Genomic DNA, 25,596 nt, shown 5'->3' on the forward strand with positions numbered 1-25,596 from the left:
CCGAGAGAGAAAGACTTAGCAATAAACTAAACTTTTCCGCCAATTCATCCCAAGTATAGATATGATTAGGCAAGCATTCCAACCAATCTAAAGCTTTACCACGTAGCGAAAAGGGAAAAAGCTTTAGCCTCAAAATATCTTCCAAAATATTTGTTTGCTCGCTCCCCCAACATGTATCCACAAAGCCCTTCAAATATTTATAAGCATTTTGATTTGGTGCACCGGTAAAAAAGCCCTGTTGCTCTAGCAAAGTGAGCATCACATTAGTAATTTAAAATTTTCCCGCCCTAATGCGACGGGGGACTATTGCACTTGCATAATATTCGTTGGGAAAAATTTGGTGTTATGCCGCTTGTGATTGTGGTGGTGGAGGTGGGGGCACGTTGTCTTGTTGACCACGGCCTCGGCGATTCGGTTGTGGCACTTAAGGCACATCATCTAGTTGTTCCTCCTCGCCGTCCAACTCACCCAATGGCATATTTTTGAGCTCATTGTTCGCCATTTTGTACCTACGATTGCTGTAACAAATTAGTAACACGGAAGGAAAAGAATATATTTCAATAACACACTCAAATATATAGCTAACACCCCTAAAACTTTTCTAGCAACGACGCCAAAAATTGATCCATATCCAATCCACACTCAATAATGAGTGAAAACGGTCGATGCAATTATAATACCCAATTAGAGTCGGGGTCGAATTCCTCAGGGAGTTTATGAAGGTTGTTAAGGTAAATACTTGAAAAGAACACGTGAAACAACTCAATTACGCTTCCAAACAAAGGGTGATTGTTTTCCAAATTAACACTAAGAGATTTAAGCTAATTAAAAGTAACTAGAAAGAGAATAATTATTTTTGGTATTTTTAATCAATTGGGAAAAAGCCTAGGGATGTAACCTTTACCTAGGTACAAACCTAATGGGTAAACTAAGTTAATACTTATTTTGTGGATCAGGGTGTATTATAACTCTCAATTCGTAAGTACTCACTCAATACCTCTCGGTCATAGAGTGGTTATGCCCAAATTGGATTTCTCAAGTCCAATTAGGTAGCAAACCAAACAATTGATATGAGTCCAAGTCGGGTTTTTCCCATTTCTAATTCAAACCCTTTAATTAAACTAGTCAAAACCTTAAACTAGCTCAATTCCTTGATAGCCAAGCTTTTCTAGACTAGGTTCCTCTTTCTCAAGTAAGAACTAAGTCAAATAGGCATGAATCAATGTTTGCAACCATTAATTCTAGAAATAATGCATAAACAAGGCTAAATAATAAATACCCAATCATAAACAAATATTAAAATTAATAACCGATAAGATTTACACACTAGGGTTGGGTCACAACCCTAGATAAATCTAGCTACTCATGCTAGAAAGCAAAGTAGAAGAAGTAATTAAAGCCATAGACTTTAATTAAATGATAAAACTAATGATTCTTTACCAATATTTGTCACTACTTTTCAAAAAGGATAAAATATAACCGGTACGACTCTTTTGAATACAAAACTTACCCTAAGAAAGTGTTTTCCGTCTATTTATAGTGCCCAAAAATTTACTGACAAAAATACCTTCGGGAGGTTCTGCGACCACACAACTCCATGTGCGGTCTGCACTTTGCTTCTTCTCATGAGGTTGGAGGAATTCTGCAGCCGCACAATTTCATATGCGACTGCACTTCAGCTTTTGCGGTCGCAGTTTTTAACTGTGGACTGCACTTTGACGAGGCTTCAGACTTTATCTTTTTGCACCCTCTCTAAATTTTCAAATCTTGTCAGTGCGACCAGTTTTTGCGGCCGCAAAATTTGGCGTGCGGACCGCACTTATAAAATCTCCTCTAAGGCTTCAGGTTTCTTTCTATAACCGCATATTGATTTCTGCGGTCTGCACTTTCTTCTGCGGCCGCTGAATTACTTCTGCGGACCGCACTTTGGCCTACATTTCTCCTTCTTGCCTTTTTGAGCTGGAATACTCCTTTTTTAGTTAGATTTCTTAGTTTAGCTCCAATCCTCCAACTTGCCTACAATTCATATGATTTCGTTAGCTTTGGGAACAAAAATCAATGCTTTCGGACTAAAACTAAAGCAATAAGGTACTAATAAGTGGTTAAAATTCACATTTATCAGCAAGCACTTTCACTGTTAAAATGACTGAAATATCCTTAAAATTGTTAACACTAAAAATGAGATTATTACTACAACATCCTTAATGTAAAATTAACTCAAATACAGACTAATTTATGTCTTAATTAACTCTAAATTAAACTAATTAGATAAAATTATTTTTAATAAATATAAACCGAATGCCAATAGAATTGCAACATGCTTTTGTTCTGAATATTCAACTACTAAATAAAATTATTTGTTTCTAGAGTGAAATGAAAAAAAACATAATAGAAGTATAGATTAATGTCAATAAAACTAATGCCTCACCCTTTGTGTCGTTTCTTTCTTTTTCCTCTGCTAGTTCTCGCATTTGTCTAATGTCAGGTAATTAAGGGTCTTATTAATTACTTATCACAGATAAAATAAAGCTACCTAATTTATTATAATAATGTGAAGAAAGATAACTCAACGTCAAAATGGAAGACGAGAAAAAAATGATGTTATGGCTTAATTAGTAAAGTAAGGGTATTTTGAAATTTATAAAAAGTAGCAGGGATAATAAGGTCAATTATTTGGTCAAATATAAAAAGTTTTTAAGCCAAAAAGAAATAAGTTAGATATCACAGCTTGTGTCTTTTGGCTTAATTCAGTTTAAAAGTACTTGGCTTAAAAGTTATTTTTAGGTTTCTCAAACACTCAAACAAGGCAAAATGTGTTTTTAAATTGGTTTGACCAACTTTTAAGCCAATCCAAACACCCTCATATAGTGTCAAAATAAAAAATAGTGCCAAGTTGAATGAGCTGTCTGTGTTTTTGGCCTTTTCTTTTTTATCAATAAATTATTTTTAGATTCGAAATTCTTCATTTTTTTCTCCCAATTTTTCACTCTTTCTGTGAGGCAAAACCTCACCATACTACACTACAATTCGACACAAGAGAAGATGATCGGACGCTTTATATCTTCGGGATAGGAATTGGCGGTCTTTTATAAGAGAACTTTAATCTAATACTCATTATGGATCAACTCATGTTTCCACTCTATTTTCATTACGAAAGTATCTCACGTCAGGATCTGTTGCTTAAACCGAATCATGCCAACGTTATTGAAGTTCCTGAATCATATAAAATAATAGTAGTACCAAAGACATCACTTCTATCAAAAAGGAAAAATTGGCTACGGAGACTCAAAAGTATTCATATATTGTGTTTCAAATTATCAATTAGAATAACGTATTATATAATTAAAAAAACAATGGATACTATCAACATACTCCCATACAGCACGTGTCTAAGGACTAACGTTAATTCAGTCATTGGTTTAGTCAAACTGTTCTCTTTTTTTTTTTTTGTCCTGTTCCAATAGTCAAAATATCTTACGTGAGCTAAACGTTTCTATTTAAGGCAAGATAAAATTAGTACTCCATCTGCTTCTAATTAGATGAAATATTTTACTTTTTAGTCTGTTTTAAAATAAAACTCTTTATTTTACCTATTTTATCCTTAATGAGAAATTTTTATAATTACATAAATGTCATGGCCCCACAAACTCATAAGTTTTTAAGACCACAAGTATTAAAAGTCTTTGATATCCCATTTTGAAATTGGTTTATTCAGCAGCAGCAAATGCTAGTTACAATATAGGTTCCAGCGAAGCCAATTTAGTCATTAGTAAAGCCGAAGTCAACGGAGGTACTACTGTGAAGAAATTGAAACCTCGAGCTCGAGGACGTAGTTTTCCAATAAAAAGATCGACTTGTCATATAACTATTGTAATGAAAGATATATCTTTAGATGATGAATATGTAGAGATGTATTCGTTAAAAAAAAGGAGATGGAAAAAAATTCTACAGCTATGCCGTATCGTGATATGTATAATAGTGGGGATTATGGGACAAAAAATAAATCCACTTAGTTTCGGACCGGGTACAACCCAAGGTCAGTCATTCCATTTGGTTTTCACAACAAAAAAATTATTCTTTTTTCTTAAACTCAATGTCGAGTCAAATTATCTCGTATAAATTGATACTGAGTGAGTATTCTATCTATTACTTACATCATAGATAGAATATTTAAATATTCTTGATTTAATATTTATGGGGAAACTTTCCACATTGTAAATTTTTTGAAGGCATTTAAATGAAATTTAAGAAAAAAGAAATTACAAATAGGCTGCATTTTACACACTTCTTCAAATTTGCTCCCGCTGCGTTTTCTGAGTTTGTCTACTTCTCAGATTATCCCAATTCCGACGCTCTTTTACTTTTTCTCCGTCACCTCTCCGGCTAGGTGATGTACTGATTTATCACGCTTTTTTGCTCACAGTTCGCTTAATGGTTTTACCTTTGCTTCTGCATGTGATTTTTCCAGTGCTTTTCTATACATTGGTTTTGTGTGTGTGCGCGTGTGTGTGTTTAGAAGCTTGTTTGAAATGACCTTTGGTGCAGTAGTTGCCATCGGCATCCCGATAAAGTATTTAAGGGCGTAGGAACCCCTTGATTTTACTCCCTCCGTCTCATTTCATGTAACTGGAAAAAAAAACACTTTTGAAACTTGTAGTATGGCTATAGAACGTTTGAAACTTTTTGTTATATACATTCATAACATGTGTATATGGCTATCAAAGCTTGTCATTAAGGGTGAAGAAAAAGTTCAGGTTAAATTGTTTCCAAATTTCGAAAGGGGTCATTCTTTTTTAAACAAGTTGAAAAGGAAATAGGGTCACGTAAACTGGAATGAAGAGGGTAACTAAAAAGAGAAATATAAGAAGAAATGCTTGTGATCTGGGAGTACTTTTTCTTTTAAACTAATGTCTCCCATATTCTTGATTTTTAAAAACTAACATTAGTCTTTTTGCCTCTATTGTACAGATATTTATGTTGGCTGTTTGAAAGTGAATGGATGAAACAGTGATTAGTCGTTGTATGTGGTTATCCAGCTGAAACAAGATTGACTGCATTGTTTATTTTGGGTTTTTTGTTTCTTGGAAATTGAATTTGATTGGATGGGGAAAGCTGGAATGCAGGATTGGGATCTAATGTATGATTTATGTTGTCTAAATAAAAAGAAGAAGAAGCATGATAGGGAAGGTACTGGGCTTGGTGATCATAAAGCACTGGAAAGATGTGTTCTTGTGGATCAAGATAATGCCAAGTTATCAACAAAGGAGGCTGACGTGGGAGCTGCCTATAATCGGGAGAATTCTAGTTGTAGTGATGTTGAAGCTGACCCACAATATATGACTTTCTTGGCTAATGCTAAGCCAGATGGAACGTCATATGTTCTTAAAGCTAGTGATCAGAATGGGTTGCCCGTGTTCCTGAAGTATGAGAAAGGGGACGGATCTGATGATGAGCACGAATATGATGGAGTTGAAAAGGATCAGAATAGCGTTAGGGAAAAGTACAAATTAGGGAGTTCAAAAGCTCTAAACACTTCTGCGAGAAAGAATAGAAATACCTCCGTAGTTGAGAAGCAGAATATGAAAGATGAGATTTTGAGTCAGAAGCAAAGGAGGGAAGATAGGGATTTAGTTAACAGAAAGCACAGTACTGATGTGAAGATTGTACCTGGTAAGGAGCAGAAGACACAGAATGGTAGCAAATTCATGGACGTGAGAGTAAAGACAGAACCAAATGAAGATTCTGATTGTAAGATTTATTTGCTTCTCGCAAGAAAACCTATTAACGAAGATTGCTTTCTCAAATCTTCATTTGGAAATAATTGTTATTTGGTTTATGAAGCTCTCAAGGAGGAGATCCCCCAAAGTGAAGTAGAAATTGTTCAGAACGTTGATGCAGAGTTAGGCATGGGCAGTAGCTCTAACCCCTTTGTATTTCCAGTGGAACATTGCGAGAATGTACTATTTCAATGCTTCTGCTACTTTCACTAGTTATTTTGGTCCCTCTCCTCCTCCCTCTTCTTCCTTTCTTTTATGTTACCTCTTAGTTTTGTTTCTGCATGATAACTCTTGTTACATTGGCGTCTAATTTTGTGTATCAAGCTGGAGGATCCCAGTCAGCCTATCAGCAACCCAAATGCGTCAATTATGAATTCTGGCTACAGGAAGGAGGTTCTGAATTTATTGATGAGACCCTATGATGATGAGGAGTATAAGAAGCTTTGGAAAGATATTAAGATGCCATGTAGCTCAATAAATAGACGTGGAACATCCCTTCTATCACTCCATAAAGGTAGGTTAACAACCTTAAGTTTGTTTCCAGCACTGCAGCATCCCTTTGCATTTTGAATGCTTCTCTGCGTGTTTGAATTTTTCTCAGGCCATGCCTTGGTTTCAAACTTTATGTAGTCACCTTTAAGATAGTATCCAATTCAATAGAATTCCTGCTTTCTCACTTTAGAGAATTTAAGAATAGTTCCTTGTCGTCTTCTTTCGCCTCAAAATGGACTGAACTTGCTAGCAAATGTTTACCCATCTGATTGAGAAAAAGTTACTTCTTCTTTGTTATTAGTCATCTCAGGGTGCTCTGAACCTCCCAAAAAGGGGGGGAAATGAAGAAAAAGTTCAGAACCCAAACAATCAAATAAAAGTGGGCGGAGTATATGGTAAATGATAGAAGCAATGTCGTCTCTAGTCTAGGCAGTTAAAGGGAGAAAAAAATGATGGAACAACTGCAAACAATGCAACTGTTTTAGAACTTTTAGAACAAGTGGAAACGTCTCATCTTGCTTTTCTTTTAAATTATCTTGAGCTTTTTGTATGCAAAAGTAACTCAAGTTCTGAACCTTTTGCTTAAAGATAGGCATAGGCCGCTTTTAATGTTATCTTCGTTCTCTTTCCGTTTTCATGTAGCTTGTAGAAGAATATGTTCTCCTTTTGTTTTCTCTACACTTTGATACTTCGTCTCATGTTTATCATTTGACTTCCACTAGGTGTGGAAGAGCAGAGTTGTTTTCATAGTGGTTCCAGAAGAAAAAGAACAAGAAAGATCAATGTTACCCTTTTAAATTGATTCAAAATTTCATATAAACGAGGCATGACTAATGTAACTTTTAATACAGTATTATATTTACACCTAGAGAAACGCCAATGGAAACAATAGTCATGTAAGGCAAGTGACCTTAAAAGTCATGTAAAACAGTGGACGAGTTGCGATTCCTAGGAAAGGAACTAGGAAAACATTTCTAGGAAGGAATAACTGTTTTCGGCGTCTGAAAACCCACACTGCAGACAGAACTTGCCAAATATTCTTGAGGTCATCGATAATCAAAATAGTATCTCATTCTAACTTATTTGTTCTCCTTTCGTTTTTGAGATGAAAGTGTTCACTGTCAAAAGTCAAAACAAATTAACTCTAAGTCTCTAATATTTCACATGGTTCCCTCATCTCAACATGCATGCCTTATATGAGCTTGTTTTAGAGAATCACTCTAACGGGTAAATTGATGAAGAAACATCTTTTCTCTAGTTTTCTTCAGCTGAATGAATCAAGGCGAAGGAGAACAAATAAAATGGATAAGTATACTAATTAGCAGGTGTTTGCCTGCCTTTTGTTGAGGGGTGTGCAGATGTTAACTGTATGCATCTGATTTACAATAAGTGAGACTTGTCTGCTAATTAAAATGTACATAATAATATTTTTAACTTAACAATAAAAATTCATTAACTATGCTTGTCAGTGATCTGGAACAAAATCTGCTTTGAGCCTTTGACTGGAGTCCTCGGTTGAGGAGTCACCTAACTTATAGTACTAGAGCTTAATGTAATATGCATACTCCACTTAATCGTTAGACTTATGAAGCTGTTCTAATATTTTACACATATAAGGCTGCTTATGCATGAAAGTTAATGCCTATCCTGTTTTGGCGACTTCACCCTCCTTAGCTGCTTCCCCTTGCTTGGTTTGGTATTTAACATTTTCATGTGCTTTCCTTTTAGCAACTCTTGCCAAGCCTCCAGAGTTGATGAGATATCCCTTCAAGACAATTTTGAAACTCCTTAAAGTTCTACTTTGTAGTAATCTCTCAATGGTTTCTATCACCTTACTTATTACCTGTTACGTCCACATAATGGGTACATTTGGTATTACTAAATTGACATCATATAACCTAGCTATGTACTTCTTGCTGTAGGGGGATTTCATGGTAGAGATAGAAAAGAAATCATAACTTAGATTGAGTGTTAGGATCTTATATTATTTTTAAGCTTTTGTCCGCTTCTTTTACTTGTTTAGGCTAGGGTTTAAGTTTATAGCCTGTTCAGCTTAAAGTAGGAGCATTTTGGGTATTTTAGATATATTTGCTGTTAATGGCCACAATTAGGTTTTCTGGTTTGCTTTTTGGAGTTATTGTATGTTTTAGAAGAGAAAAAACTGCAATTTGCAGATTCTATTTATTTCTCTTGGCTTCTTGATTTAATTGAAATGAAAATTGAAAAAGGAAATCTAGATACAAAAGTTGTACATACCATATGAAGAATAGTAGACAAAGTGACATTCTTTACAAAGAGCAAACAATGAAATATCCTAACAATCTATCATACCAGGAATCTCATACGTGCTCCAAAGCATGTACAAAAAAGGAAAAGGTCTCCCGAAGTTGTGTACGGAAACTGGTTGTTTCTTACGTATATGCTTTCGCTGTTCCTATTAAAAAAACATATATTCCTTCACCGTGATCGATACGAAAGCATGTTTTGGAATCCTAAAGTTGGTTGCTACTCCATGACCGGAAAAGTCACTTTACAGAAAAACAGATATTTTGAACTTTAATGGATATAGCCTGCGAGTGGCAGCCCTAGAGCAAGAAGTGAAGAACTTGCGAAGAAAGCAAACGTAGCATGGGATAAGGATGAGGATTCAAAGGCACTATAGTTGCACAAGTTTTTCACTCTGCAAGGTTTTTTATTTCTTTCCACCGATCCGAGAAGTTTTTTCTTTTCTTATCACTGTGCAGGTTCAAATACCAAAATTAGCATACATTTACAGGAAAAGGAGAGACTTGAACTTTAGTGGATCTAGTCCAGCAGGTGGAAGCTTTAGTGTACAAAGTGCAGAAACCTATGAAGGAATCAAATGTACTATGGAATAATATGTCAAGGACAACAATTTAGCTAAGTTGCTCCGACATGGCAGTTTAGGTGCCGCACCTGTGTTGACACGACACTAGTATGGGTGTGGGTATGGGATCCGTACCGGATATGATCAAACAATTTGGCTACTTTGACCACGACGGACGGAAAAATTTGAGACAAGATACAATTTGATTCCCGAAATCAGAACGAAAACTACGGTAAATTTGAAGAAAATAGCATACCTTATCTAGGAATTTTTTTTTTCTTCAGGAAATCAATCTTTTACTTATCTTCAACTTGAGAATAAAATTTACAAGCTATACAAGTATTCCACAAAATTTCTCATATTATAGAGAATTTTTATGTTTTTTGAATTATTTTGGACTTCTCGAGGAAGAGGAGGAGAAAGAGACATGGGAAATAGCTCATTTGACGCTGATGTGGACCATGTAGAAAAACAAAAAGGCATTTAAGGGAGTTGAAAACTCTTTCCAACAAAGTGCAACACTTTCTTATCTTCTGAACACTTTGGAGAGCATTTGATATTTTAGTAAGTATTGATGACAGGATGCTATTTGATTTTATGTAAGATTTTCTACTATTTTGTAAAGTAAACAAGTATTATGTGGGAATTTATCTTACTATGTTAACAAATTATATCCTCATTAAAAAGAAGTTGGGAAGTCTACTTGTAAAGGGAAGAAAAAGGGATACAGAAACTTGTTTGGAAATCCTAATGATCAAGGAAAACAATCATAAATCAAGTAAGGATGCAGTGGGATTGCACAACAGAGATGGGTAATTAGGGATTGCTTGTACGTAATTCAGGTTGGTTTTATATAACTTTAGATTAGTTTAAGCTTTTGTAAGCTGTTTTGTTTTGTTTAGCATTTGTGTTATGTTACAAGCCTTTTCAATTTAAATTGGGGTATTTTGGGAAGTATATTAGTCTTTAAAACACGAGATTAGGGTTCCCAATTAGATTTCGGCAGTTTTGTTTTAGAAGAGAAGAAAGTAAAGTTTGTTTGCTTGTTTAGTTGAATTTCTCTCTAGTTTCTAGTTTCTACTTCCATATTGGCTATTGATATTGCTAGTTCTGATATTTGCTGCGCCAGTTCGTATCCCAAGTCAGTCCTGTGATTTTCATATCAACAATGAATTTCCAATATATTTTCATTGTAAAAATGCAGGTGTCAATCGGGAAATCAAAAGGACCAATCATGACAAAGATAAAAAGTTGAACATTATGCGTGGGTTTATCTTTTGGTTAGAGGTGAGGGCTACCTCTTCTTGGATGTCCTTGGTAAAGAACAGTAACAATTTTTCTTTTTCTCTCTCCCCTTTCATCTGTCTTTTGTATTTTGCTTCATTTTATTGTTGCAAGCTTGCAGGTAAACTGATCTATTTAAGAAACTAGACGTTTAATTTTCTCTTAGCATGGGAAGTGTCTATTAGCGTGGAAATACAGCAAATTTCATATACAACAACTATTACTATGTGGCACTCCTAGTACTACGTGTTAGCTATATGAATTCTCACAATAATTGATTGGGATATTAAACTCATATATATATGTTTCCAATAAGTAGGTAAAATATGTTAATGAGCCAAAAGAATTATGAAGCTAAGGAACTGTAAGATGGAAAAGAATGTACTCGCAATCGGTCTTGATGATAGAATAATCTGCAAAGATATCCTTTTCAAAGCAAATTTTGTGGTGTAAGCGAAAACAAGGACCTTCCTCATCAGAGGGAGTGTTACCAAAAGCGATCATGTGCTTAAAATCTTAGATATACCAACAATTTTCTTTACTTTTGACAAAAGAAATTGGTAATCCTCAAAGAGTTGAGGGAACTTTGTCTTATCTAGAATGCAACTTATTGCAGCTTCCTACTTGTTTATGATGTTATAGATTGGGTATTGCAGGTCTTTAATATGACCAGAATTAGTAAATATAACAAGAATCTATACCTTGTAAATGTGGAAAATTTCCAAATCCAAATAATTGTGTAATTAGGAGATTTATAGGCTCTAATCACATGTTTTCCTTTTTTAGATTACTTGTAAAACATTAGCTCGTCTAGATTATGATAGCTCTTGAGTTATTGGTGAACCCTTACTTTCTCATGAGATGTACAGAAGAAACGAGAGCTGTCTACGTAGTCCTGAGCAGAAGTCCATGCCCAGGACCAAAGTGCCCTATAAGTTGCAGATAAGGATCATTCATTGCTCAATGTTGCATCATGAATAAAAACAAATACATTTAAGTTATATCCACTGAGAGTGTAAAGAAGTCTTGCACCGTCAGTGGTAATTAACCTATTATAGTAGGTTACATACCATTTATTTTTTATCACGAATCAATGCTTCTTAAATAGAGTTACCTTTTAAATGACCTGAGTTTGTAAATATCTTTTTTATGTGTTTAGTACATAGACCTTATTGCATGAAAAAGGAGGTAAGGTAATGATGGAAAAAGAAAGATTAGCTTCTAGGACCAAGATAGTATAGTAGTTAATGACCAGCATCCAGAAAGGAGAGGGACCTTACAAATCCATGATTTCCCTACCAAAGATTGACTTCAATGAATGCTCCCTTTCTTTCAGTGTGTAAGGTGTTCCTTGCAGTTACCATACATGTGGATCTCCTCTCACCCAGTCCTTAATGGAAAACACGGTATATAGTACCCTTTTTCCCACCAAACCACTTGCCTCTCGAATCAATGGTTGTTGTTGTCCTATCAGCCATTTTGCCTCTAAATTATGAAGTGCTGCATTTTGACCTCAAAAAACCATGAAAAACTACTCGACTTGCTCAAATTTACTTTTTGGACTCCAAATTTTCAAGGATGACTGATCTAATCTCTATGTCCATGTATCATTGCCAAAGTTCTGATGTCTATATGAGGTTTGAGCCAATAGGAGTTTTGATAGTTACAAATATGGACCAATAGAACGAGAACACGGACCAAGGGAGTATCGTGGCCCCATCTCAAATAATAGCATGAAATTATCACACTCATTATTATCTTTTACATTTTTACTCATTCTGCAAGAAGCTACTGACTTACACTAAAAGTACATTTTGTTTCAATTATCTCCAGCATCTAACTCGGGAAGATGCGTTCATGCCTTGGGAGGATACAGAATGTCTTCGAACAATGCCTGGATCTTCCTAGAAGTCGTTACTTTTTCCCATTCATCAATACCCCCGTGTGCCATAAAACAAGTGATAGAAGAAGAAAATCAAAGGTTACTATTTCAATTACTAGTGGAGGACAATTTTGCTGTGCATTATCTTTTTGGGATAAGTGTTGAAGACAGACAGAGAGAAGATCATATACATACATAGGAGAGAAGGTGAAATTTTCATTTACATTCTTAAAACTTGGTTCTGCTACTCATTGTTTCAATATGGTCAACATTGTTACCTGAATTTACTGGTTTACATCTTCCATTTGGCCATTGTAATTGAACCCAACTCTTGGTTTCCCCATGCTGAAGTTAAGAACTTTTGCATTCATGTTGTATTGGATTTCTCCAGTATATAGAAGCTTTCTTATGTAGTGCTCTATGTCTGAACCGATCAGGCGAAGCGTGTATTCCGTCAATGGAGCTCCCTGGTCCAGAGTGAAACATTGGAGTTAGCATCTCAATTTGGTAAAAACATTGAATTTTTAGAATTTACGCTTTAGTAGTACTCTATCACTTCTTTTATAACATACAATAAGGAAGTTCCTATCAACGACTTTCTTTTATTGCGAATTTCTTACTAAAATAATGCGACATTGCTTTTCCCAAAGAAGTATCTTGTCTAAACTGTAACTCTTCTGGAGTCTTGCTAAATCCGTAATTGTTACATAATGCAGCAAAGTTTAGGTTAAGGCACAAGAAATAGAGAGGAAGAAGAAGACGATACAAATCTGTGGCTCAACAAGAAGATAGCCTAAGACAGTATCGAGTGGATAAGATATGTTTTTGAAATAATTTTCCAAATACAGCGTAAAGTATAGGAGTCAATATTTCATTGTTAAGAATAAAGAGTCAACTCTTGGAAAAGTAACGGTGTTTATAGGAAAAAGTTTCAAATTAGAAAAACGGCAATAAATGAAGAAAATTTACCTCATAGTAAACATGTTCTTGAAAATTGAGTTTTAATTGTTTTGATTAAAACTCTGAAATATTTATCATTATTAACACGAGAAGTTTCATTAAATATTCCCAAAAATAACAAAGACGTGAAACAGAAAAAGTATTAAAATTGAGTTTAACTTGTATACACTCAGATCACTTAAAAATAAATACCGTATATGTTAATTATTCATAAAAAGAGTGATTAGTACGTAACCTACAAAATAAAATAATTTACCTGCTATAACATGTTAAAATACAGTAATAATGTAGAAGAATTTACACTATCACTATGAGTATATATAAGTAAGTCCATTAAAATTTGTAAAAAGGATATTCTCTTTTCAAAAAGGAGAAAGTACCTCATAATGATCAACGAGTTCTTGGAAGTAAGAGTAGACCTTGGTGCAAGTATCATCAGTCCAAACAAATTCATCAGTAGGGTCAAGGATAAGTGTAAGTTTATCCATTTGTGTTTGGTCAAAAGCAAAAGTTTCAGGATCAATATAAGCTGCATATATTCTAACATGTCTAGTAGCAGAACTTAGCCACTGTCCTCCATATTCTCTGCTCATGTTCTTGCTCTTCACATTTATCTGTGGTTCCACTGGCCTTGGCTGTTTCATTGCTTGTTCTTCTTGTTTTTCTTCTTTCTTTTCTTCATCTTTTTCTACTTTTACTTCTTCAACTTCTGTTTGCTGTGCTGAAACTGATAAAAAGTTTCTTCTTTTGAGTTGTTTGTTTCCCTTTGTTGTCCAATAACCTAACATGCTGAAATGAGTTGAAGCCATGTATGTTGAAGTTGCTGCCATGGCTAAGGGCTTTTTTTTCTTTCTTTTGGGACCTTTTATTATTGTGCTTTGTTTTCTGTGATTTTTATATATGGCGTTTTCTTGAATGTTGGTATTAGGAATTAGGATATTGATATGTTCTCATTTTTGTGTGGATAAGAAATGCTTATTTGCACGTTGGGTTTTTTTTCTTTTGGTTCTGTGGCTGTATTTAATATGGAGATAACAGGTGAAGTACAAGTTCCACTATTTTGTACTTTCCTTGCAGCTTCAGATTCTTTATTTACGCTGTTTGAACTTCGAAGGTTTGGTTCGTGAGTAATATAAAAGCGTTTACGTTAAAACCATGAAAATTAAGTATGGGAATTTACTTGGGTTTCTTGAGAATTGTAGTCTGTCTGAGACAATTATATTCCTCTGCCGATATGCTGTTATTAGTTGCTTTTTTCTTCTTTATTTTGAGATAACTTCTCCCGTATCTACTCAAAATTTCGTAGTTATATGATTTGGAATTCACACTTATAGTTAATAATTTCACTTATATAGGCAACACCAAAATCTATGGACAAATTGAAGTTAAAACCTAGACTCGGTGTTTGCTAAGAATTTTATACGTTTCTGGAAAACATAGATATCGAGAACCAGCTTGATATCTATGTGATGAAAAATAAACAATAACACATTTGGCAAAATTAGCTAGCGTTCTTAATGGGAGTATTCTATTGAGTTCATCACCGCATTAAAAAAAAAACAATATATATGTATGCTTTATTATCAATCTGTCATCTTTTAGCAAGTAAAAAGGAGATAGAAGCCAAGCTTTGTAAGCATAAATATAATCTCAGCTGATTGATTCAAAAGGTTCATTGTTGCCTTGATTTAAAAAAACAAAAATTAAATTGACTTGGAAATTGCTAACATTGAAAAGTAAAAGAACTGAAAGCAAAACCATCCAATGAGAGATTTGCATCAAAATTTCATTGCCTTTAATTTTTTATCACAACAGTTTCTCACATTCTCTCGCACACAACACACTTGGCGATACAAAATATTGCCTAATCCTAAGACCTATACCTAAGTAATTAACTAAAAACCTAAAGTTTGAAAACAAAAAAAATTGCTCTGCACTAGCAGAACAGTACAATAAATCTAATTACAAAACTTCATTTACAAACACTAAGACTCCTCCGATACATAGCTTGCAGCCATATCACTAGGGCTATCCATGAAGGGGGATGAATCTACAGATCTATTCCTATTTATCAGTTTCATGGGTTTAATAAGCTCATCGAGATCATCTAGTTGCATCTCTGCAGAACTACTTTCGCAAAGTGGTGGTTCCTCACTTCTCTGGTCACTAGTCAGTTCCTCTTCATCACTGCCATCTAGGCTAATAAAATCAACAAACTTCCCCTTCTTAAAGAATATGTCGTTGTTCCCCCAAGCAGAAGCTTTCTCCGATCCAGCTGTAATGTGCTCACTACTGTCTATGTGCGGAGAGCCAAAATAACGACCTCGACCATTCTTCATCTCGCTGGAAGCTTTCCTTTTCACACCCTTCCTTTTGTTTTTCGGATGGTGAAGCTTGCATTTCGAACCTTGGCGACAGTTGCCAGTTGCTTCAAAATCGGGGCAGACATAGGTGTGTTTCTTCCGACACTGCATGTTTAGAAACATGATCCGTATCAAAAGTTTCAAGATTAGTAGGGTCGTGTGTTTGGGATGATCCACATATCTATTGTGCAGAAAATATACTAACAATAATGAGCTAGTTGCATTCAGACCAACAGAGGGGGAGGGAGGAAGCAGAAAAAGAGGTCAAAACATTTGGTAAAAATCATGTCAGGCAGTAAAAAATAGTCAAATCAAGGAGCCATTTCAAAAAAGAATGACAAGAAAGGATCGGGAAGGGTCCACCCAACTATTTCATTCCGGGGGGGAGGTGCGGAGACTAGCCTCGTTACATCTTAAACAAGTTAGGGATAGGGACTAGCAAAGTTCTAACCCTAGGATAGGACCTTGTCTAGGAACCAATCAAACATAAAACTGGGTAAAGAATATAAACTTCAGAAGATCTTCTTTGCTTGAGCATCCAGACACTGCTTGTAACTTAAATTATTTCTACGTGGCACCTGGCATAAATTGGCTGTGAGCTACTATTAAAGAGCTTATCTAAGTCGAATTTCAATTCTTTGAGATGTGTATCATACAGTTGGTAATGATTCATTTGGAAGCAGCAAACTGAAAACAAAGAATACCTCATTGCCATCAGCACAATAGCCCCTGAGAAAACCTTCACAAATAGAGGCATTTGAATTCACATTTACGTGTCTATATGGACAATTCTCATTTGAGCATATTCCTGCCCAAAAAAATACAAGTTAGTGTTCTCACATTTCTTTAGATTAAACTGAATTAAAATATAATAACACCCATAAATGTAATAGCACCAACCTTGCAGAAAATAGGAGCAGTCTTGCATTCTTTCAGGAATAACCTAATAATATATGAGGTGAAAACAAGTAAAAAGGCAAAAACTAATCATGCTGCAACCACATCAATTATAGGGTTTGAGAAGTATCATACCTCATGAGTCAATTTACAATTAGTGTCAGAGCAAGAACCATTCAGAAATTTAGTGCAGACAGCGATTTTAGATGGATCATGAATGTAAGGACATTTTCCATTATCCTTGTTACATTTGCCAAACCTTGTAAAAAACTGGCAATACTGTTTTTTTCTTGCCAGCCGAATTCTAGCAGTGTGCAAACTCCAGCGTACTTTCTCACTCGCTAAGATGCGTACTCGTCTCTTTGGGTTTCGAACCAGCTTATTACCATTGCCAACCCGCACATACCTACAAGCAGTTTCGAGCATTTATATTATTTGTTTACAAGTAAAGGCAAAGGTTTATTCACAGTAAGCATTTTTATTATCTTATTTCATCTCTTGGAAGCAAGACCATAGTTTTTTAAATAATTCTTTTCCTATTGGCCTTACTTTTGGAGTACTCCTATTTTTTCCGGATTATATAAAATCCAATAGAAAAGATTATGATATGAAGCAACACGCTTAAGTACCAAGAATTACTAACTGCTCATGATTTCTGAAAGCAATATGTGATTTCAAAATAAAGTTATGCAAATAAATATCACAGTTATACCCAAAAAAAAAATACTAACTCAACGCCTGAAGATTAACCAGCACTAGGTACATCATTGATAATGAATTGACAACAATAGTATTTATACGTACTCATCATTCCCAATTAATAATCTTTTGGGGATGTAAGATTTCTTCGCCTCAGGAACAACTGACACCGATGGTTCCTCATCTGTCCATAAAATATGAAGAAATTTACGAGGTCAAGTTGCAAATAATGTCAAGAGACAGTTACAAGAAACAAATAAAAAAAATCACCGAAACCACTCTTAAAATTAAAAGAAAAGAAACGCCCTTCTCAAAGTTAATAACTAATGTTTAAAAATAGCAGAGTAACTTCTTTTCTAGAAATTATAGGCTCTGATAAGTCTACATTAAAACAAATGTGAATGTGGATTATTTCATCATTTTATTCTTTCTCTAAACTAATAGTCCACTATCATCTTTCTTCAGTTGGAACTGGAAAAGTTAGATGCCTATTAAGTTGACCTCTTGCTGATTTTCTCGCTGCCTCAACGGAAACCAGAATCTTCTAGCTAATCCATGCCATGATCGTTTCAGAATCATGTATCCACAATCATTTTACTAAAACAAGTCCACTGACATGCGATAGCTCAAATGGAAAAATAGTTTTTCATCATTTCTGCCCATTAATTAGCACAACTGAAAAGGCTTAATCCTGCACGCAGAACGCATGCCCATCAACATTTTGTATTCATCTGAGCAATTCAACTCTTCTATGAGCTACACATCAGCATTGTACCAACTCTTCTATCAGATTCTTCCATGAGCAACCAGGTTCTCTAATAGCTTAGATCCAGTTAGGACATGACTAAGTTGAAACATTTTAGTAGTAACTTTAAGTTCAACAACTATCTTAGAACATGAATATCTGCTTCTTCCTTTTTTATGAAGTAAGTGATTTCATTAAAGAGCCATCAAGAAGCAAAAGATTACACGGATACAGCTTTTAAATCACAAAAAGGGATTCATAGCTACTGTGTCTAGACTAAAGAGCTAACAAAATCCAGGAAGTGCTCTAAGTTATTTACAGAGGTCAACTTGGACCGGCTAAATAGACTAACTAGACGTCTAGTCTAGAATTGTTGGAAGTTGAAATTCCATCAAAGCATCTACTGTTTCTTTCGGTCCATAAACACCAAAAAATACAACCGGAGATCATCTACTAAGTTGTTGTTGTTGTTTGTCAACTGTCCATAAACTCCAGCTTTCATGGGCATCCTTGTCGGTAAAAGGCATGACCCAAGAAAGGCAAAAAAAAAAAAAAAAAAAAAAAAAGCAGAACGTACTCCGAAGATCTGTGGCAACTGGACAGTGCAGTAACAGGTGGTTGATACTTTCTTTGTTCAGTGACATGAATATCTACTTTTCTGCATGTACTTCTTTGTTCAAACTTCATTGTAAGGGCATATTTTGTAGCGAAATAAACAAAGGCATTTCACCAATCCTCTATATGGGTGATGGAAGCTTTAGCTTAGCCAAACACCATCTAAGACCTGCTGCTCATTGCTTTGACTATCACAACCAAAACCAAAGCATCCTCTAAAATCATATTGCAGGTACGGAACTAGAAGATGATAACTTAAAGGAACTTAATTCTCAGAGCAACACATATAGGACAAAAGTGGCAAATTCGAATCATAATTGAAAAAAAACTAAATTAAAAAAAAAAAAGTGGGAAGGAGAAAAGAATTCAGCAAAATCAGGAGAAGACCACCTGAAATTCTCTGTAGTGTCTTCCCAGAAGGGTCCATCTTATACCGCTCGCAACCAATACGGAATATCCTTTCTCCTGTAAAAAGTTAGAAGACCATCATAGTGCTCAATTAAAAAAGAGTACAACATTCTGAAAAGGTACATAAAGAGGACATAACTTTTTTTGGTAAATATTAAAAGGGCATAACTGATACATAGGCGTCCAATAACTTTGTACAATATTTCGAGAAACTTGAAAGAAAATGAATACGCCACACCAGGGTAGAGAACTGGCCTACCTGGGAGCAGCTTTACACTATAAAACTTACGAGAGACATTATTTCCATTCATTGAGCCAGCATTAGAATCATCTTGTCCCCTTTTCCTTTTGTCAACAGCAGCAACTGCTAGTGCAGCTTCCTGCGAAAAGGCTTTCACTTTACAAAATGTCTTACACATCCACTTGCAAATTTTACAACCCCAAATAAACCTGGGTGCAGCTGGACGAACCTCAGCAGCCTTCTTTGACCTTTGCTCCAAAGATTTTGACCACTTGAGACTAGAGCCAGAGACACTTAACACCTTAGATCTTCGTAAAGATAGTCCATGAATTGATCTTGTGTATATTGTCTCCCGCTTTCTTGAGAGCAGCATTTTCCGTCTAAAAGAAAATATACTTTAGGTATGAAGTTTGACGCCAAAAAGAAATGAACGAGCATGAAATGATTCCCCACCTGCTAATAGATATGGAACTGTCACTTGGAGAGGAATTCTGGAAACTCCTCCGATAGCTAGCTCTTTTCCACGGAAACAAGTAAGGCCAAAGCTTCTCATATTCTACAGCGCTGCCACATTTCCTTGATGACTGAGTATCACCTAATTTCCAGACCAATGAGGACTTTGACCATTTAGAGGTCTTGGCTAAACCTGCAAAGGGTAATTTATTTAAACCTTGTCTGATTAGTAAAAATTTTGACATTAACTTACAAAAATGGTGGTGTTCTAGGCCAAAACAAGTAGATAATCTGCTTGAATAAAAAAGGGTGAACCAGTCTTGAAGTAGCTTTGTTTTGAAAGCCAAATATGATGAGCTGTTTTTTAAAAACACATCCTTACCACTCAAGCTTTTCATAACTCTTCGGGTCGGAACTACATTCTTTGCCGCGGAAACTCTCTGCTTCATATGATTACTGCTAGATGCACGAATCAGTTGATTCTTTCTCCTCTTATAGTAGCCATCGGATGATGTCTGGGTCTTATCAGAAGCTGCAACTAACTGATTTGATCTTTGCTTCACATAAACTATCTCCTTTCCAGAAGTGCCTTCATCTAATATATTCTGGCTTTCGGAATTGCCTCCCAAACCAATTTGACATTCAGGAAGTGCAGAAGATGTTGAAGGATGCTCAGAAGGCTTCAGCGCCAACATATTGTCTGTAACTGCCAAAGGATTTGAGGTAGCAATACTACCAGTTCCAGGATGATCTACCACTGGAAAAGAGGCAGACTTCAATGTAATGCAACTAAATGATTCGCTTTGTGGAGGGGTTTTGGTCCTCTCTGAAGGAGCATTTACTTCTGGATTTCCCCTGCAGCTGGGTGAATCAGTTATCAATGTCTTATTCTCATGTTTTCTCTTCAGGTCATTCACAGCAGAAGAGTTCAACCGGAAAACTGAAGAACTTGGAGCATGGAATCCTTGGGAAAGGGAACCAACAGGAGGAGGCTTTCTGACAAGACTGTTACCCTTGCGAATGTAAGAGCCGGCTTTCCCAATGTCCTTAGGTAAATGGCTTTGTGGAGGTAGAGAGTTCATTTGGGAACCTCGTCCAACAACTGAGAAAGAGCTATTACCAGTTCTATGCCATGTCAGTGGCTTCTTCGAAGTGGGCACATTCCTTGAAGTGAGAAAATTCGATGGGCGAACAGAGAGAACCCTAGGACCAGCAGCACTTTGCTGGTTTGCACGCAAATTTGGTTTCCAACTCAGTGAAGTCACATTTTGGGTAGATGTTACAGTATTCTGTGATGATAATGGCACAGTATTTAGATTAATCAAAGGAACGGCACCAACTTTATGATCTGAACTTCTACCAAACCTAGAAGTATCTGATGATGTATTATCAAACTCAGAAGTATCTGAAGATGTTTTCACCGAAGAAAAAACATGGTCATCAGCAGTAATGGAATTTTCATCAACATTTTGGGCTTTTTCAATAACAATTTCATTGGACATTGATGACTTAGCAATAGGTTCCTCCAAGAATGAGTTGTTAGGTAAGTCTTCAGGAAATGACATGAGCGCCGACATATCAGACACAGACTCCATACCTTTGGCACTTACTTTCATTGCGGACACACAATTTGAATCAGAAAATAAAGAGTGATTATTTGCCAACAAAGGCAGACATGCCTTGTCAAGCACATAATTATGGCTTTCACAACCTTCTGGGGCCAACTTTTGATCTACTCCAAGGGAGGAACCTTTGTCCTCACTTATTCCATAAGCCATTCTTAGCGTCCCAACAGATATAACTGAAGTTGTAGTATCTTGTCCAGCAGCTCCCAGCTGAGAATTGTGAGCAATGACCTGCTCAACATTCGAAAAGTGATCCATCAAGCCATCTTCAAATGGCTCAGCCTGACTTACATCCTCCTCAGCGGTACTGCTCTCAAGCAATATGACTGATGGACGAGATGGTGGACCATCATCCAAATCAGACAATGTATTTCGAGATTCTAATTTCATTGCAGAAACATCATCGATCAAAGGCGCTGTAATTGGTATGCTAGAAGCTCCCTCGTGGGTGGTAACACACAAAACAGATTTAACCAGTCCCGGCGAAGAAACCTCCGTTTTCTTGGGACTCTTGATAGAACATGAACTGGAACCATCTTTAAAACAATCCTGAAGTGAAAGCTCCACTTCTGAAGGCCCCTCATGTGAAGGGCCCCCCTTTAATGAGTCACTCCCATTACCAGGAACTGTAACTTCCTCTTCTATAGAGGCATGATCTCCTCTCAAACAACTGAAACTTTTACGTTGGCCTAGCAAAGAACTACCTGCATTTTCCTCTGGCTCACTCACCTTCGTAGTGGGCAAAACAGACTCGTCTTCCGTAGTCTTTCTCTTCCTTGTGACATTAGGTAAAGAGTCATCATCCGCAATAATCCTAATATCATCTGCAACAGAAACCACAGCATTAACGGATCCCTTAGTATGGCTCACCTCAGGTGACAATGTAACTCCATCAACACATGATTTTGTTATACTACATACAAAACTACCGGCTGTTGGATCACTATTACTCGAGCACTCTGCACTTAGCAAGTCACTGACAACCACAACTCTCCCAGCCTTAGAAGAATTAAAACTATTGTCATTTCCATCCAAGAAACTCTCTTTAAGTCCTCTCTCAATATTAGTCAGCAAAGGTACAATCTTGGGGTCACTAGATGGCTCCACGGAACCTGCTTCAAACAATCCTATAACAGCAACTGCATTTTCCTTCCCATCAGAAAACCCCAAGTCAGAGACAGAAGAGATATATGTATCTTTAGTTGACGAAGATACTTCATCCTTATGAATTGTGCTCCCGTCTAGGCTTGACAAGACAACATCACCATTTCTTTCTACACAAACCATGGCCTCAGAAGGTTCTTTAATAAGACCATCTTCCGACACTCGGTGCTCATCCTGAGAATGCCCTCCAACATTATCAGCGTTATCCGCACTGCAACTAGTAGGTTTGTTTTGTATTTCGATCATACATGTCTCAGAATTCAACATGGAAGGGCCATTCAGAACTGATCTACTGGTACAATCAGCAAAGTCATTAATTTCAGAGTCCACATTGCTTGAAGAAACCAAGACTTTAGCTGCACCAGCTTTCTTCCCCTCAGAATTAGACTGCTGGACAGACTCATCTTCACTGACAGCAGCCAGTTTTGAAGGTTTTTCTAATTTGCTAACTACTTCATCCACAGGCAGCTTCATACTGACATCCTCGAATGTAGTCATATCATCAGATCTAGTTCTCTCTACCAATTCTACAACACTTTTAAGCTGCTGACGGACAGAACATGCTCTGTTCAGTAAATCAGTGGCATTATCAGGGTCAACACCAACTTTTTTAGGGGCCGTGACATACTTCTTCGTGGCTTTACTCATATTGACATCCTCGAGTGTAGTCATATCATCAGATCTAGTTTTCTCTACCAATTCTACAACACTTTTAAGCTGCTGACGGACAAAAGATGCTTTGTTCAGTGAATCGGTGGAATTACCAAGGTCAACACCGACGTTTTTAGGGGTCGTGACTTTCTTCTTCTTGGCCTTCTTCATATTGACATCCTCGAGTGTAGACATATCATCAGATCTAGCTCTCTCTACCAATTCTACAACACTTTTAAGCTGCTGACGGACAAAAGATGCTTTGTTCAGTGAATCAGTGGCATTACAAGGGTTAACACCAACTATTTTAGGGGACGCGACTTTCTTTTTCGTGACTTTCTTCTTCTTTCTAATCTTGCGTTGAGGTGCTCCACCCTTTCCAACATGATTACCACCCTGATCCAAAATCATGATCTCTGGAGATCCCTTGCTTTCTTGGGTTACAATTAAATCATTTGTCCCATTGGAACTCAGCAATGCACTTCTCACAACAGGAACTGTAACTTTATCTGGCAAACATTTAGATTCCTTGTTGGAATTCAAAGTACCATCAGATGCATGTTCACCAGTAGAATCTTTAATTTTATCTGCCAAATGTTTCGACTCCATGTTAGAATCCGAAGTGCTATTAGATGTCCGACCCGCAGAAACCGTAACTTTATCTGCCAAACATTTAGACTCCTTATTAGAACTCGAACGACGACCAGAATCAATTGCTGAACCATCACCTTTACCCAAATCGTACCCGACTTTCTTCATTGGAGAATCAGAGAGATTCACTTTTCTAATCTTCTTACATCTAGGTGTTTCGCTTCTGTCTGAGTCATTGGCTGGGCTTGACACCGGGGCCATAATAGCCTTCGCCACAAGTGCATTAGATTTAAATGAAACATCAAGCTCCATCGAACTTCCTTCTCTTCCATCTCTTCCCTCAACCCTTCTCTCCAATCTCTCAAACACATCTTTCTGCTTTCCCCTTACCCCACATCCACCAACACTACTCGAGTCACTGTCCTGATTTCTACTACTCCTGTTGTTATTAGCTTTCCCACATTGAATCCTGAGCAATGCACTCTTCTTCTGCGGAGGAGATCTATAAATTTCCTCCTTGTCCACTCTTAACCTATTGCTAAACCTAACATCACCACCACCATAATCATAACCACTATTATCTAATGACACTCGCCTCGAAGAAGAACCAACCAAAACCTCATCATCAACATTACGACCATATTCCCATCTCTCACCTTCATACCTATCATCATGATGCAACTCATAATTCTCGGCACTCGATCTAAATTCCCTCACAACAATATCCTCTTCCATTCTACGCCTCTCAAGACGGTATCTTTCGTCATCATCATAATCGAATTCCACGCCTCTCAGACGATTCTCCCTCACAAAATCATCGACAATAAACCTAGGAGAATTAGGAGGATGGGGGTTATGATAACGGTCGTTATAAGGAAAATTTGGGTGTTGCGGATGAGCAGGATGGTAGGGGGATTGATCTAGGATTAGATTAGAGGAAACCCTAGGGGGAGAGCGGCAATCGAAGAATTTAGGATTTTCTTGTGGGGGGCTATGAGGAGGGAACGAGAATTGGGATTGGCGGTGGAAGGGAGGGGAGGGGGGAGGGATGTGGTGGTGATGATGAGGGATATTAGTGGTGGCGGCGGAGGAGGAGGGAGGTGGTGGAAGAAATTAGGGTCATGCGAAAAGTTTGGAGGGCGTTCGACGTACCTGTGGTGATGGTGATGGTGGTAGGGAGGAAGATCCATGAAGAACGTGGAGTCTTACCGGAAAATAACGAACTGGCAAAGGCAACGGCGGTGGCGACGCGGCGGCGGCCGTAGGTGATTTTGAATTATTGAGGAGTTGGCTTTGTATGAAAAGGGAAAAGCTTACTTCTCAAAGAGTCAAAGAGAACCACAACAACTAGATCAGTTTGACTTTAGAATAGAGTCGCGGCGGCCCCATGTGTGGATATTCTTTTATCTTCCCGCCCAAGTGGACTTTGTTTTTCTTTTTTCGAAAAAGGGCTATATATATCCTTTAGCAGGCGTTTGAACATAAATTCAAAAAAATAAAAAAGAATTTCACTAAAATTTGATTTGAAGATAAAATTGTGTTTGATTATAATTTTTGCAATATTTATGAATATACTTTTTTTTAAATCATAAAACATGATTTATACCCCATAATTTATAAAAAAATATCAAAACCACCCCGACTTGATCATCCTATTTGAATCAAACAAACATGTTGATCGTTTAATTGTACAAACAATCTTTAATAGAAGTTGTAGTGTCTCTTTCGGGTAAAAGTATAAATTATAAATCTCAACAGTGGATATCAAAATATAGTCCAAGGCCACTCAATCAGATGGTGGGTAGTTGTAGGTATTACCTACGTTTAATAATTGATTGGGGTCCTTTTATAAATTTAAAAAATATAGGGTAAATTTGTAAAACTTAAAAATACCAATTTTT

The 25,596-nt window shown here is 36.6% G+C and overlaps 3 protein-coding genes across 3 annotated transcripts; 1 reads left to right on the forward strand and 2 right to left on the reverse strand.

The window, feature by feature from the left end:
* The first annotated feature begins 4,236 nt into the window (after nt 1-4,236).
* LOC107809026 (uncharacterized) lies at nt 4,237-12,524 on the forward strand. Its single transcript, XM_016633610.2, has 6 exons — nt 4,237-4,387; nt 4,969-5,748; nt 5,842-5,957; nt 6,102-6,291; nt 10,322-10,404; nt 12,235-12,524. The coding sequence occupies exons 2-6, from the start codon at nt 5,103-5,105 to the stop codon at nt 12,307-12,309; spliced, it is 1,110 nt and encodes a 369-aa protein (XP_016489096.1). The 5' UTR covers nt 4,237-4,387; nt 4,969-5,102; the 3' UTR covers nt 12,310-12,524.
* LOC107809027 (NAD(P)H-quinone oxidoreductase subunit M, chloroplastic) lies at nt 12,366-14,296 on the reverse strand. The gene is made up of 2 exons (XM_016633612.2): nt 13,624-14,296; nt 12,366-12,750 (listed from the first exon to the last, which is right to left on the reverse strand). Exons 1-2 carry the CDS (start codon nt 14,071-14,073, stop codon nt 12,568-12,570), a joined length of 633 nt encoding a protein of 210 aa, XP_016489098.1. The 5' UTR covers nt 14,074-14,296; the 3' UTR covers nt 12,366-12,567.
* Nucleotides 14,297-15,015: 719 nt separating this feature from the next.
* LOC107809023 (uncharacterized) lies at nt 15,016-25,018 on the reverse strand. The gene is given in 11 exon segments (XM_016633604.2): nt 15,016-15,711; nt 16,311-16,414; nt 16,507-16,549; nt 16,639-16,909; nt 17,308-17,386; nt 18,953-19,027; nt 19,260-19,350; nt 19,441-19,591; nt 19,665-19,857; nt 20,047-24,771; nt 24,774-25,018. Coding segments are annotated over 11 exon segments (6,327 nt in total). The 5' UTR covers nt 24,886-25,018; the 3' UTR covers nt 15,016-15,228.
* Between the last annotated feature and the right edge of the window lie 578 nt (nt 25,019-25,596).

Source organism: Nicotiana tabacum, chromosome 12 (assembly GCF_000715075.1).
Source record: "Nicotiana tabacum cultivar K326 chromosome 12, ASM71507v2, whole genome shotgun sequence".
NCBI lineage: Eukaryota > Viridiplantae > Streptophyta > Magnoliopsida > Solanales > Solanaceae > Nicotiana > Nicotiana tabacum.

Excerpts from the sequence above, each read along its gene's own strand:
- LOC107809026 (XM_016633610.2), top strand. The coding sequence starts at position 5,103 with ATGGGGAAAGCTGGAATGCAGGATTGGGATCTAATGTATGATTTATGT. Across the intron at positions 5,749-5,841 it reads ACCAAATGAAGATTCTGATT|CTCTCAAGGAGGAGATCCCC; the intron begins GTAAGATTTATT and ends TGGTTTATGAAG. Across the intron at positions 10,405-12,234 it reads GGTTTATCTTTTGGTTAGAG|CATCTAACTCGGGAAGATGC; the intron begins GTGAGGGCTACC and ends AATTATCTCCAG.
- LOC107809027 (XM_016633612.2), bottom strand. The coding sequence starts at position 14,073 with ATGGCAGCAACTTCAACATACATGGCTTCAACTCATTTCAGCATGTTA. Across the intron at positions 12,751-13,623 it reads AACTCGTTGATCATTATGAG|GGAGCTCCATTGACGGAATA; the intron begins GTACTTTCTCCT and ends ACTCTGGACCAG.